The sequence below is a fragment of the Rhinoraja longicauda genome, chromosome 25 (genome assembly GCF_053455715.1).
Source record: "Rhinoraja longicauda isolate Sanriku21f chromosome 25, sRhiLon1.1, whole genome shotgun sequence".
Lineage (NCBI taxonomy): Eukaryota > Metazoa > Chordata > Chondrichthyes > Rajiformes > Arhynchobatidae > Rhinoraja > Rhinoraja longicauda.
Genome location: NC_135977.1, coordinates 10727911 through 10741749, shown reverse-complemented (window position 1 = coordinate 10741749; position 13839 = coordinate 10727911). Strand labels below are relative to the sequence as shown.

Below are 13839 nucleotides of genomic sequence, written 5' to 3'. Positions count from 1 at the left end.
GTAACACTATATTCTGTAATCTAGTATTGTTCTCTTTGCTCTGCCTGTGGTACTTGTGTCTGGCTTGATTGTACTCATGTGCAGTACAGTACGGTGCTGGCTCAAAGGGCCGAATGGCCTACTCCTGCACCTATTGTCTGTAACAATAAACCAATACCAATATAATCTGATAACAACTCGCCCACCATTCAGTTACCAAATATTATTCACATCGTGTGATACCAAATTTAGATATAACCTTATCTAAACCTAGTTGAGGCATCTAGATAATTCCATTGGACTAAATACCTTCTCATGCACTCTCCCAAGTTTATGGTATTGCACAGTTCTGATTTCCTTTTCTCTCTCCATTTAGACCAGGTTCATTCTTTTCCATTTCTTTCGTGTTGGATTTCTGTACTGGCTCGCTTAATTCTGATTTGTCTAATGGACAACCAGTAGTTTGGGACATGGATATATTTCTCAATATATCTTCAGCATCTGGGTGCTTTGGAATGGCCTAACTGGACTGCTTGCATTAACTGGAAAGCTATTTCATTACAGTTGCCAATACCGTTTCCAAGCAGGGTTGAACGGGCGGCACAGTGGCTCAGCAGTAGAGCTGCTGCCTCACAGCGCCAGAGACCCGGGTTCGATCCTGACTACGGATGCTGTCTGCACAGAGTTTGTACGTTCTCCCTGTGACCAAACTCAATGCTAGCAATAATTTCAAGAGGGCTTGTATACAAAAACAGGGATGTAATGTTGAGGCTCTATAAGGCGCTGGTAAGGTCACATTTGGAATATAGTGAGCAATTTTGGTCCACATATCTGAGGAAGGATGTGCTGGCTCTGGAGAGGGTCCAGAGGAGGTTTACAAGAAGATCCCAGGAATGAGTAGGTTAGCATATGATGAGCGTTTGTTGGCACCGAGCCTGTACTCACTGGAGTTTAGAAGAATGAGAAGGACCTCATTGAAACGTACAGAATAGTGAAAGGCATGGATGGAGTGGATGTGGGGAGGATGTTTCCACTAGTGAGAAGGTCTAGGACTAGAGGTCATAGCCTCAGAAATAAAGGACGTTCTTTTGGGAAGGAGATGAGGAGTAATTTCTTTAGTCAGAGGGTGGTGAATCTTTTGAATTCTTTGCCACAGAAGGCTGTGGAGGCCATCAGTTGATATTTTTAAGGCAGAGATAGATAAATTCTTGATTAGTACGGGTGTCAGAGGTTATGGGGAGAAGGTAGGAGAATGGGGCTAGGAGGGAGAGATAGATCAGCCATGATTGAATGGTGGAGTAGACGGTGGAGTAGACTTGATGGGCCGAATGGCCTTACTCCTTAAGACCTTGTGACCTTAAAAGATTGTAAATTGTCCCTAGTGTGTAGGATAGTGTTAGTGTACGGGTGATCACTGGTCAGCGCGGACTCGGTGGGCCGAAGGGCCTGTTTCCACGCTGCATCTCTAAAGCCTGAAGTGCGGCACGGTGGCGCAACGGTAGAGTTGCTGTCTTACAGCGAATGCAGCGCCCGGAGACTCAGGTTCGATCCTGACTACGGGTGCTGTCTGTACGGAGTTTGTACGTTCTCCCCGTGACCTGCGTGGGTTTTCTCCGAGATCTTCGGTTTCCTCCCACACTCCAAAGACGTACAGGTATGTAGGTTAATTGGCTGGGTAAAATGTAAAAATTGTCCCTAGTGTGTGTAGGATAGTGTTAGTGTGCGGGGATTGCTGGGCGGCGCGGACCCGGTGGGCCGAAGGGCCTGTTTCCGCGCTGTATCTCTAAATCTAAAAAAAAAATCTAAATTCTGAACTGTTTATTAGTGCTTGGTCAGCCCCGCTCCTACAGTGAACATCCACGTGGCACCTAGTCCACCCGTTGAAGTTAACATCTTCCATGCACGGCTGTGTCATGCACACAAACATGCAGGATTCAACTGTGCATCCTCACACTCGCTCTCTCTGATCAGTCTTCCAACTCCAGTGAATTGGTAGCGCGGAGTGCACCTGTTGCCTCGCTGTCTGGAGGGCCGTCCTGAACCGCTGTCCATGTCATTGATGACCCTCGGCTACCTTTGATCAGACTTTACTGGCTTTACCTTGCGCTAAACGTCCAGTACCAGGGGCCACAGTTTAAGAATAAGGGGTAGGCCATTTAGAACTGAGATGAGGAAAAACTTTTTCAGTCAGAGAGTTGTGAATCTGTGGAATTCTCTGCCTCAGAAGGCAGTGGAGGCCAATTCTCTGAATACATTCAAGAGAGAGCTGGATAGAGCTCTTAAGGATAGCGGAGTCAGGGGGGTATGGGGAGAAGGCAGGAACGGGGTACTGATTGAGAATGATCAGCCATGATCACATTGAATGGTGGTGCTGGCTCGAAGGGCCAGATGGCCTCCTCCTGCACCTATTGTCTATTGTCATTCCCGTATCACGTATCTGTACACTGTGAACGGCTCGATTGTAATCAAGTATTGTCCTTCCACGGACTGGTTTGCACGCAGCAAAAGCTTTTCACTGTACCTCGGTACAATCAACTCAACTGAACTGTGTGTAGGATAGTGTTAGTGTGCGGGGATCGCTGGTCGGCGTGGACTTGGTGGGCCGAGGGGCCTGTTTCCGTGCTGTATCTCTAAACTAAATTAATATCAAGTAATTCCAAGTCTACAGCACCCTGATGGTGCGATCAGTGTGCATAAAATCTTGAGGGGGAATAAACAGGATGAACACACCGAGTCTTTTACCCAGAGAAGGAGAGTCAAGAACCAGTGGAAGTAGGATAAAGGTGAGAGGGGCAAGATTTAATAGGAACCTTGAGGGGCATTTTTTTTACAAAGAGGGTGGTAGGTATATGGAATAAGCTGCCAGAGGTGGTAGTTGAGGCAGGCACTATAACAACATGTAAAAGACATTTGGACAGGCACATGGATACGAAAGGTTAAGAGGGATATGGACAAAAGGTGGGCAAGTGGCATAAGTGTAGATGGGACATTTTGGTTGGCATGGACAAGTTGGGCTGAAGGGCCTCGTTCCATGCCCTATGACCTTATGAAGAACCACACTGAGTTCACGGCAACACCGAGGCAAGAGGCAATTAAAGATGGGCAATAGAGTCGTACAACTGCACAGCATGAAAACAGGTCCTTCGGCCCAACTCATCCATGCTGACCAAGTTGCCTCACCAAGCTGGTCCCGGTGTAGGCACCATAACCTTGCCTGCACCTGGCCCATCGAAGCAGATCTTTCCCATGCACCCACTGACCATCGCGTCACTCTCTCTCACCTTGTTCCTGATCGCTGGTAAGCGTTGCCCCTTGGTGTCTGTCCTCAGGCATGCCGGGACTTTCTGGAGTTAGCGGAGACGCACAGTCGCAAATGGCAGCGGGCCTTGCAGTACGAGCGTGAGCAGCGGCTGCGTCTGGAGGAGACCATCGAGCAGCTGGCCAAGCAGCACAACAGCCTGGAGCGAGCCTGCCGCGGACCACCTGCACTGCCCAGCAGCTCCACAGAGCTTTCCAACGCCAGCAAAGGTAAGCCTGGATACAGGCGGGCGGGCGGACAGACAGGCGGACAGGCAGACAGACAGATGATAGAGAGACAGACAGGCGGACAGACAGACGATAGACAGACAGACAGGCGGACAGGCAGGCAGACAGACGATAGACAGACAGACGATAGACAGACAGACGATAGACAGACAGACGATAGACAGACAGAGAGACAGACAGACAGGCACGCAGACGGACAGACAGAAGATAGATAGATAGATAGATAGATAGATAGATAGATAGATAGATAGATAGATAGATAGATAGATAGATAGATAGATAGATAGATAGATAGAAAGATAGATAGATAGTTAACTACAGTATTGTCACATGTTCTGTGAAGCTCCGGTGAATGTTTTTGTTTTTGCATACACAGTACACGCAAGATTCGCCCCAAGGCGCCAACTTTTTAACAAATAATGTTGGTCAATTCTTTGTGTCTATCTTCGGTTTAAACCGGCATCTGCAGTTCCTTCTTACACATGTGATCTTTTGGAACTCTCTTCCTGAAAGCAAAGTGATGGAGGCAGAGTCTTTGAGTTTTTACGGCAGAGATGCGTCTTTTCTTGCTGAGCAAAGGGGTGAGCAGTTAACGTAGGGAGTCAGGAATGCGCAGCTGAAGTTAGACACAAAACGCTAGAGTAACTCAGCTGGTCAGGCAGCATCTCTGGAGAAAAGGAATAGGTGACATTTTGGGTCGGAACCCTTCTTCAGACTTAAAGTAGAGGGAGGGTTGTGGGGGGGGGGGATATAAACAACGCGAGAAAAGGCCAGAACAAATCAGGGCTGCAACGGAAGACCTCAGGAAGGGTGGAGCCCACAATGGCCCATTGTTGGCTGGGGAAGGCATGATGACAGGAGGGGTACAAGGATGCGGACAGAGGAACAGGTAGGATGACAAGGGTGGGGGGGGGGGGGGAGAGGGGAGGTGAGGGAATGCAGGAGTTAATTGGAATTAGAGAAATCAACGTTCATACCGCTGGGTTGCAAGTTAATTAGTTGGTTAATTAGATCAGCCGTGATCTAATTAAATTGGAGCAGGCCTGGGGGCTGAACTGGCATCCTGACTCAGAGGTTCAGACAGTATGTGCACTGTTATGTCTGTCTCTAGGGTACGGTGAACATTGCCTGCTTATTTTTCAGGACCATTTGTACAGGAATAGAGCTTCGCAAGAGCCGGTTCCCAATATGACCACACTTGTTGTAGTAAAGCTCAAGGGAAGTTCAATTGTTGGGTCACTGCCCACTTTTGGCTTCCTTCAAAATGTAGCCTCATCTCCCGATTCGACAAACCTCCGGTTCTCAAATTGATCGTGGTTGCCTTTCACAGGTGATTGCAAATGAATGATCAGGTTTTGAGCCTGAAGAAGGGTCTCGACCCGAAACGTCACCTATTCCTTCTCTCCAGAGATGCTGCCTGTCCCGCTGAGTTACTCCAGCATTTTGTGGTCTTTCTCCAGTGTAAACCAGCATCTGCGGTTCCTTCCTACACAATTCACTGGTCATCTTGTTTTCCACAATAGTTGATGAGATGGCTTTTGTGAATATTGGCATTAATTTAAATGTAAGAGTTACCTTCTCAGTTCCTTGCGTTTAAAGTATTTTTGAGCTGCTTCTCCGATTAATCCTTGGCAAACTTCTTCCCTTTCGCCCTTGATGAATTCTGTTGAGGTTCCATGGAGTGACCAGGAAAACTCCCTGGAGTTTTACATTTATTCAGGTTTGGGGATCTGGGTGGCGCTAACGAGACGGACATTTTTGCCCATCCCTCATTTTAGTTTAGTTTTTAGTTTAGTTAAGAGTTACAGCACAGAAACAGGCCCTTTCGGCCCCACCGGGTCCGCGCCGACCAGCGATCCCCGCAAATTTCTTTCGACAAGGATGTAGGGAGCTGACTCCTTGAACCACTGCAAGATAGTTCAGAACTTCCCGTGTTGTTGGAGCTGCACTCATGCAGGTAAGTGGAGAGTATTCCAACATGCTTTCTGATTTGTGCCTTGTAAATAATGGTGAAGAGGTCTTGGGGGGGGGGGGGGTGGGGGGGTCAGAGTGTGAGTCACTAGCCACAGAACACGTAGACTCTGGGCTGCTCCTTTAGTTTAGAGATACGGAACAGAAATAGGTCCTTCGGCTCACAGAGTCCTTGCCGTCCAGCGATCACTGCACACCAGCACGATCCTGCACACACTGGGGACAATTTACAATTATACCAAGCCAATTAGCCTATAAAACCTGCACGTCTTTGAAGTGGGGAGGAAAACGGAGAACCCGGAGAAAACCCACGTAGGTCATGGGGGGGGGGGAGACGTGCAAACTCCGTATAGACAGCACCCGTAGTCAGGATCGAACCCGGGTCTCTGGCGCTGTGAGGCAGCAGCTGTGCCTGCCCTTGTAGCCACAATATTTATGTAGATGCACCACAGGATATTGATGGGGTGTGACTTGGTGATAATGCCAGTAAATTAATGCTTCTCGTGAATTCAGATGGAGTTATCATATCATATCATATATATACAGCCGGAAACAGGTCTTTTCGGCCCTCCAAGTCCGTGCCGCCCAGCAATCCCCGTACATTAACACTATCCTACACCCACTAGGGACAATTTTTACATTTACCCAGCCAATTAACCTACATACCAGTACGTCTTTGGAGTGTGGGAGGAAACCGAAGATCTCGGAGAAAACCCACGCAGGTCACGGGGAGAACGTACAAACTCCTTACAGTGCAGCACCCGTAGTCAGGATCGAACCTGAGTGTCCGGCGCTGCATTCGCTGTAAAGCAGCAACTCTACCGCTGCGCTACCGTGCCGCCCGAGTTGTTGGAGATTGGACATTACCCAAGATTCAGTTTGAGTGTAGTTTATTGTCAGAGGTACAGTGAAAAGATGTAGTTGCTTGCTAACCAGTCAGCGGAGTGACAATACATGATTATCGAGCCGTCCACAGTGTACAGATACATGATAAAGGGAATAATGTGAATAATGTTTAATGCAGGAGGATAAAGTCCAGTGAAGTCATAAGGGACAGGAGTAAAATTAGGCCATTCGGCCCATCACGTCTACTCTGCTATTCAATCATGGCTGATCTATCTCTCCCTATCTCTATCTAACTCCATTCTCCTGCCTTCTCCCCATAACCTCTGACACCGGTACTAATCAAGAATCTATCTATCTCTGCCTTAAACATATCCGCTGACTTGGCCTCCTCCACCGTGGCAAAGAATTCGAAAGATTCACCACCCTCCGACTTAAGTAATTTCTCCTCATCTTCCTAAAAGAACGTCCTTTAATTCTACAGCTTTGACCTTTAATCCTAGACTCTCCCACCAGTGGAACCATCCCCTCCACATCCACTCTAAGCAAGCCTTTCACTATTCTGTATGTTTCAATAAGGTCCCCCCCCCCCCTCATTCTTCCAAACTAAATCCGATCAAAGATAGGATTCCAAGCCCGATCAAAGATAGTCCAAGGGTCTCCAATGAGGTAGATAGTAGCTCAGGACTGCTCTCTAGTTGGTTATAGGATGGTTCAGTCGCCTGATAACAAACAGGTGGGAAGAAGCTGTCCCTGAATCTGGATGTGTGTGTACTTGTCATGTTTCAGCCCATGGCTGAGTATTGCCTGGTTCTCCATACATTCATGCATGGCTGTGTCATTTGTCGAGCAGTATAATATTGTGCAGTCATTAGCGAACATCCCTTCTGACCCCCTTGTTGTAAAAGGGAGGTCTATGGAAGCAGCAGTAGGTGGTCAGGCTTAGAACGCCACACTGAGGAAATACTGCTGAGGTATCTTGGGACTGGAATCAGAGCAGAGTTTGGATTGTCTCTCTCAGAGCAGACGAGATGAAGAGAAGTTTTAACAGAGGCATCCAAAAACCGGGAAAAGTGTTGATAAAAGAAAATAAAGAAAACCTGTTTCTATTCCCCAGTGACAATTATCAGAGAATCTCAGATAGTTGGCAAAACAGCCAGACGTTTGTCGATAATTATTTTTAAGGCCAGATTCAATAGTAAATTTCAAAAGGCAATCGAATAAAAACGTGAAAAGAAGAAACTACATTGAGGTGGGGAAATGACAAGGGAAATGGTAAGATGGGGAGCTGATTTTAAGAGCTAAGTCATTACAAATGCAGACTGGCATGGTGTGTAACGGTAGAGTTGCTGCCTTACAGCACCAGAGACCCACGACACACACACACACACACACACACACACACACACACACACACACACACACACACACACACACACACACACACACACACACACACACAACCCCCCCCCCCCCCGAAACCAATGCCCCAACGTCTATGTAGATCAGAGCTTGTATGTGGAGGATGTAGTGTTAATACCCTAGTGTAGGAAAATAACTGCAGATGCTGGTACAAATCGAAGGTGTCACAAAATGCTGGAGTAACTCAGCAGGTCAGGCAGCATCTAGGAGAGAGGGAATGGGTGACGTTTCGGGTCGAGACCCTTCTTCTGAAGAAGGGTCTCGACCCGAAACGTCACCCATTCCCTCTCTCCTAGATGCTGCCTGACCTGCTGAGTTACTCCAGCATTTTGTGATACCTTCTAGTGTTAATATCCTGATGACTGTATGGAAGAAGCTGCTCCTGAACCTTAACGTTACAATGTTCAGGCCCCTACATCTCCTTCCCGATGGCAGGAGTTAAAGGAGAGTGTGGCCAGGGTGCTGTGTGTCTCTGACTGGTGGCCCTATCTAGCCCCTTGAACAATGATCTACAATAGCCATTATTGCAAATTGATTTTTAAACCATTACGGATGCATTTGTATGAATGACTTGCTGTTTGCTCAGTACCACGTTAGTGTTTGTGATTTGTCACTGTCAGTGTCACCAGAGTTGACAGCACATTGCTCAGATAGAATGGGTCCAAAGGGTTTAACAGTAAGCTTATTCAGTTTGCGTTCGATTCATTGTTACTTTGGTGTTTGTTTCATGTCTGCCCACGCAGCAGTAATTATTGCCGCTGACCGAGACGGACTGACTAAAATATAAAAGCCCGTTCCTTATTTTCAAGGCCCTGCTATCATCCTCCAGCCCACTCTATTTATCCAAGATGTCGCGTCTCCAAATTGCATCGCCCATTGGTGGACACGCTTCCAGTCGCTGAGGCACTCGACTCGCCACCTCTCACTGTCTCTCCCTCGTTCCAAGATCCTCCATAAAACCAACCTCCATGAACAAGCTTCTGACGATAGAACGTAATGTGGCAGCGCTTAGAGATGGTGGACGTAAGGAAGAGGCGCAGGGTTTGTCTATTTGGATGAGGTCTGCTAGCTTTACAATTGCTGTGGGAGTGATGGGGCGATGTGTGACTGTTGTGTGAATAAGTTGCAGCAGGACAGGGAAAGCAGGGGAAGGAGGAATGAGACTAATGGGATTGCTGTCCTGAGAGATGGGCTGAATTGCCGCCATCTGCTTCGATGTTAGTCCTCTTGTACAACAGTTGTCACCCGGAAACTTTGAGTCCAAATTAATGGAGAGAATCGGGGACTGTGCCCTTGAGCAGAACTCGGTGGTGTATCTGGGCAGCTACTGGCTTGTTGAATGAGACATTCGCACAGTTAATCACACTGTTCATTACAATCCATCTGTCAGACCTGCTTTCTGATTCCTTGTAGGCTCTGACTGTCACAGGTAGTTTTCGACATTGATGAGCGTGGGCAGCACTGGTAAATAGGTGTCGGCCTCATCTGAGCAGGCACTCGATTAAATATTAACTAACTGGATGAGGGAGAAACTGAAGTAACGTGAGATTTGCTGCCCTTGGCAAGACAGTGTTGTGAGTTCCGAAAGTGCTGCAGAGTTGATCAGCGGATGCCTGGCCTGGATCCTTATGCAGCTGTCCATGTTAAGGTAACATTCCAGCACAGTTCCTTCCAAACCGCGAAGTCTTGCTCCCACTAGAATCAACAGCTCCTCTGTTCAAGTAACGAGTATAATTGGTAGGCACAAGATGCTCGAATAACCCAGCGGGTCAGGCAGCGTCTCTGGAGAAAAATGATTGGTGACGTTTTGGGTCGGGTCTCTTCGTGAGCCTGAAAGTAGGGGGTGGGTTGGGGGGGGGGGGGGTGGTATGGGTGAAGAGCTGAAGGCGAGAAAAGACCAGGATTGAGATTGGGGGCAGAATTGTAGCTTCCTGTCTGCTCACCGGGCTGTCTCCATGTTGGAGATGGTTGTCTGTAGCAACACTGCGTAATCTGAGGGGTGGCAATAAAGAAATAAGAAATTAACCAAATATTGAGCAGATAATAATTTTCAAGAGAGAGTCAGATATAGCTCTTAGGGCTAACGGAATTAAGGAATATGGGGGAAAAAGCAGGAACGGGGTACTGATTTTGGATGATCAGCCATGATCATATTGAATGGCGGTGCTGGCTCGAAGGACCGAATGGCCTACTCCTGCACCTATTTTCTATGTTTCTATAAAAAGTTGCAATCTTTTGCAATCATCAGCAATTTTTGCAATTTGTCAAAACAGACAACGGATAATTATTCCCACGTCAGAGACGCAAGTTGTGACTTCATTTCAGAATGGAGAAAATCAAAATAAACAATAGACAATTGGTGCAGGAGTAGGCCATTCGGCCCTTCGAGCCAGCACCACCATTCAATGTGATCATGGCTGATCATTCTCAATCAGTACCCCGTTCCTGCCTTCTCCCCATACCCCCTGACTCCGCTATCCTTAAGAGCTCTATCTAGTTCTCTTTTGAATGCATTCAGAGACTTGGCCTCCACTGCCTTCTGAGGCAGTGAATTCCACAGATTTACAACACTCTGACTGAAAAGGTTTTTCTTCATCTCCGTTCTAAATGGCCTACCCCTTATTCTTAAGCTGTGGCCCCTGGTTCTGGACTCCCCCAACATTGGGAACATGTTTCCTGCCTCTAACGTGTCCAACCCCTTAATAATCTTATACGTTTCGATAAGATCCCCTCTCATCCTTGTAAATTCCAGTGTATCCAAGCCAAAAATGATAGCCCTGTTTTTGCCCTAATGTTGTGTACAGGTGTGTTTTTTAAAGTTTTCCTAATATTTATTTTATGGGGATGTGCATTGCATTATTGGAGGGAATAAGTTCTAACGATTTCAAAGGCAATTTCCAATAGTCTCCTGCCGTGAAATGTTTTTTTGGATCTGTGAACAAATGGCCTTGCTCAAGGCTGCTGCTTATCTTAAGTTAGACACAGATGCTGGAGTAACTCAGCGGGTCAGGCAGCATCTCTGGAGAGAAGGAATGGGTGAAGTTTCGGGTCGAGACCTGCAACATCTCCCATACCTTCTCTCCATAGATGCTGCCTGACCCGCTGTGTTACTTCAGCATCTTGTGTCTACCTTCGATTTAAACCAGCATCTGCAGTTTTCTTTCCTGCTTATCTTAAGTTGTTCTCTCCGTTCCTCGTCCCAAAGTAGATACCAAGGATTAGAACCTGCAGGGTTGTCTCCCCCTCCCCCACCTGTTCCTCTGCACTTTTTGACCTGCTGGAGGTTCATTGTTCATGTCTGTCCTGCTCTATCCGAGTGGACCGTAGTGATTGGTACTCGTGTTAGCGGGCACCTCAAACCTTTATTGAACCTTGGTTCATCTTCCAAACCAGAAGCAGGGAGATCAAATCCTTCTCCAGGTCCTTGGTCAAGATCCTTCTCCCAGACTCAAGTCCTTGTGTTACCTGTAGGCACACGATCCAGGTTGTTTCAGCTCAACATTGTGGGAGTACTGCACATTGTGGGAGTACTGACATTGGTACTTTATGTCAAATGAAATGGAAGATTGTCCCAATGTCTAAGCCAATATTTATCGATTAATCACCCTAACCAAGCCAGTTGATCTCATTATCATCACATGAAAATAATTTATAAGGAATAGGAAATTTATAAGAGCATTGTGTGGCTTTTCCTAGTGACTGCACTTACAAAGTATTTAACGAGCTGTAAAAGGTTTTAAGACACTTTTAAGTAGTGGAAAGTGCAATATAAATGCAAGTCTGTCTTTCTTTTACACGCCTTCCAAAGGAAGCTGGACTGATTCTTGGTTGGGGCAGAGATCGCACCGTCTAAAAGGTAGGTGGATTAACAGTTGATGTTCACATTCGATGTCCTTATCTTGATTGCCTGTGGGTGATGTGTGTAGGTAGATTTGGTTACCATGCCTCAGACTGATGTGGGACCGTTCAGGAAGATTGCTTTTCAATGCTTCGAGATCACACCTGGTGTTCTGCTGGATTTAGCGCACACAATCTCAATGGGTCAATGGTGTTTTACGTGACACATGTGAAACTGCGTATTTACACATGCGGGAGCGCCCTTTCCAAAGTCCGGACCCCCATGAGCTTGGTCTACTGGAGTGGCTCCCGATCCTGGTAAGCCCCAGGCTCCTGCAGGGCCTCACTCTACATATAAAATAAAATCCAGTCCTGACGTGGGTGAAGTTGCCTGTTCTTTATAGTGCACTGAAATAAAAACAAAACTCCCACTTAAAATACTGTGCAGTGCTCTATCATGGTATAATGATAGTGTCTCTTAACTATGACTTTTGGGACCAACATCCCTGTCATCATTGAGATTATGTAATGGCATCTTGTATAGTTCACTAGTTATATAATCACATGAATAAAGGTAGACGTTGTCATCTTGATGAAATACTTGACCATTCTTTGGGGACAACAGACATACTCCATTTTTGTCTTGTTTATGGCACGTGCTGATAGTTGCATCTTCACGGGCAACCAAACTCCAATCATCTGCTGCCCAAGTACCTTTTCACATCTCTCCTCTCCCCTGACTCTCAGTCCACAGAAGGGTCTCGACCCGAAACATCATATTTTCCTTTTCTCCAGAGATGCCGCCTGACCCACTGAGTTACTCCAGCATTTTGTGTCTATCTTTGGTGTAATGCAGCATCTGCAGTTCCTTCCTACACATATGTTGGTGGTACAGCATCAAGCTGAGGGGGGATGGGCCCATGCATTCTTTTACACTCACCAACAGCCACATTCTCATGCTCCTGTTAACACCCTGACCTTCCCATATCCTGTCCTCCAGTAACAGATTACACCCCCCTCCTCCCCTGCCCCGTTTCCTTGCTTCCTCCAACATGCTGGTGGACTGGTTCCTGCCCCCCCTTCAACACATTAGGGCTTTGGTTCCTGAACTCTCTTTAACACACCTGGAGACCATTTCCATGTCCTCTTGAAACTCAACGGCTTCTGTTTCCCAGCCTCCACTGGGATTTTTCTTTTTTTTTTCTGTTGGCCACGCTCCCATGAAACTTACTTGAGCTCATTGGAAAACATATTCCTCCAGTTTGCAACATCTAAAAGAAAATGTGAGTTAAGAGATGTGTTGGAGTTTTAATAAGAAAGTCAACCTTCCATTGACTCCAAGGTATTTATTCACAAAATGCTGGAGTAACTCAGCAGGTCAGGCAGCATCTCAGGAGAGAAGGAATGGGTGACGTTTCGGGAGACCCGAAACGTCACCCATTCCTTCTCTCCTGAGATGCTGCCTGACCTGCTGAGTTACTCCAGCATTTTGCAAATAAATACCTTCGATTTGTACCAGAATCTGCAGTTATTTTCTTATACTTCCATTGACTCCATCTGCACTTTATGCTGCCTCCTTCCATTGATGCCATCAATGCCTCACGCTGCCTCGGCAAGGCCACCAACACGATCAAGCACCAGTCTCACCCTGGTCATCCACTCTTCTCCCCTCCCCCATCGGGCAAGAGAGCACACCTCCAGATTCAGGGACATTTTTCTTCCCAGCTGTTATCAAGCAACTGAACCATCCTATCAACAACCAGAGAGGGGTCCCGAGCTACTATCTCACTAATTGGAGACCCTGAGATTCTCTTTAATCGGACTGTGTTGGACTTTATCTGGCGCTAAATGTCCTGCCGTTTACCCTGTGTCTGTACACCATGAACGGTTCGATCGTAATCATGTATAGTCTTTTCGTTGACTGGTTAGCGCGCAACAAAAAGCTTTTCACTGTACCTCAGCACCCGTGGCAATAAACTAAACTAAACCATGGTCAAAAAAATCTGCCGCCTCCAAAGTCCCAAACAGCTGGAGTTTCGAGCACATTTTGCCTTTGAATTAAATCACTTTAATGCTTTTTGATTAAAATGCAATGCTTGGGACCAAGAAGTAAGGCAGTAAAATCCAACAGGATGTATTGATCTATATTTATAGCAGCAATATAATCCTCTTTGTGTTTTAAGCCCATGCAAATGAATTTTATATCGCTGCTTCGCATATAATTATGTGGTAATTAGTATT

The 13839-nt window shown here is 46.7% G+C and overlaps 1 protein-coding gene across 1 annotated transcript in view; it reads left to right on the top strand.

Moving 5' to 3' along the window:
* Positions 1 to 13839, top strand: part of LOC144605667 (oxysterol-binding protein 2-like) — a 193201-nt gene that overhangs the window by 133189 nt on the left and 46173 nt on the right. The window contains 2 exon segments of the mRNA XM_078421143.1: positions 3309 to 3507; positions 11570 to 11617. Coding sequence (XP_078277269.1) covers positions 3309 to 3507; positions 11570 to 11617 — 247 coding nt within the window.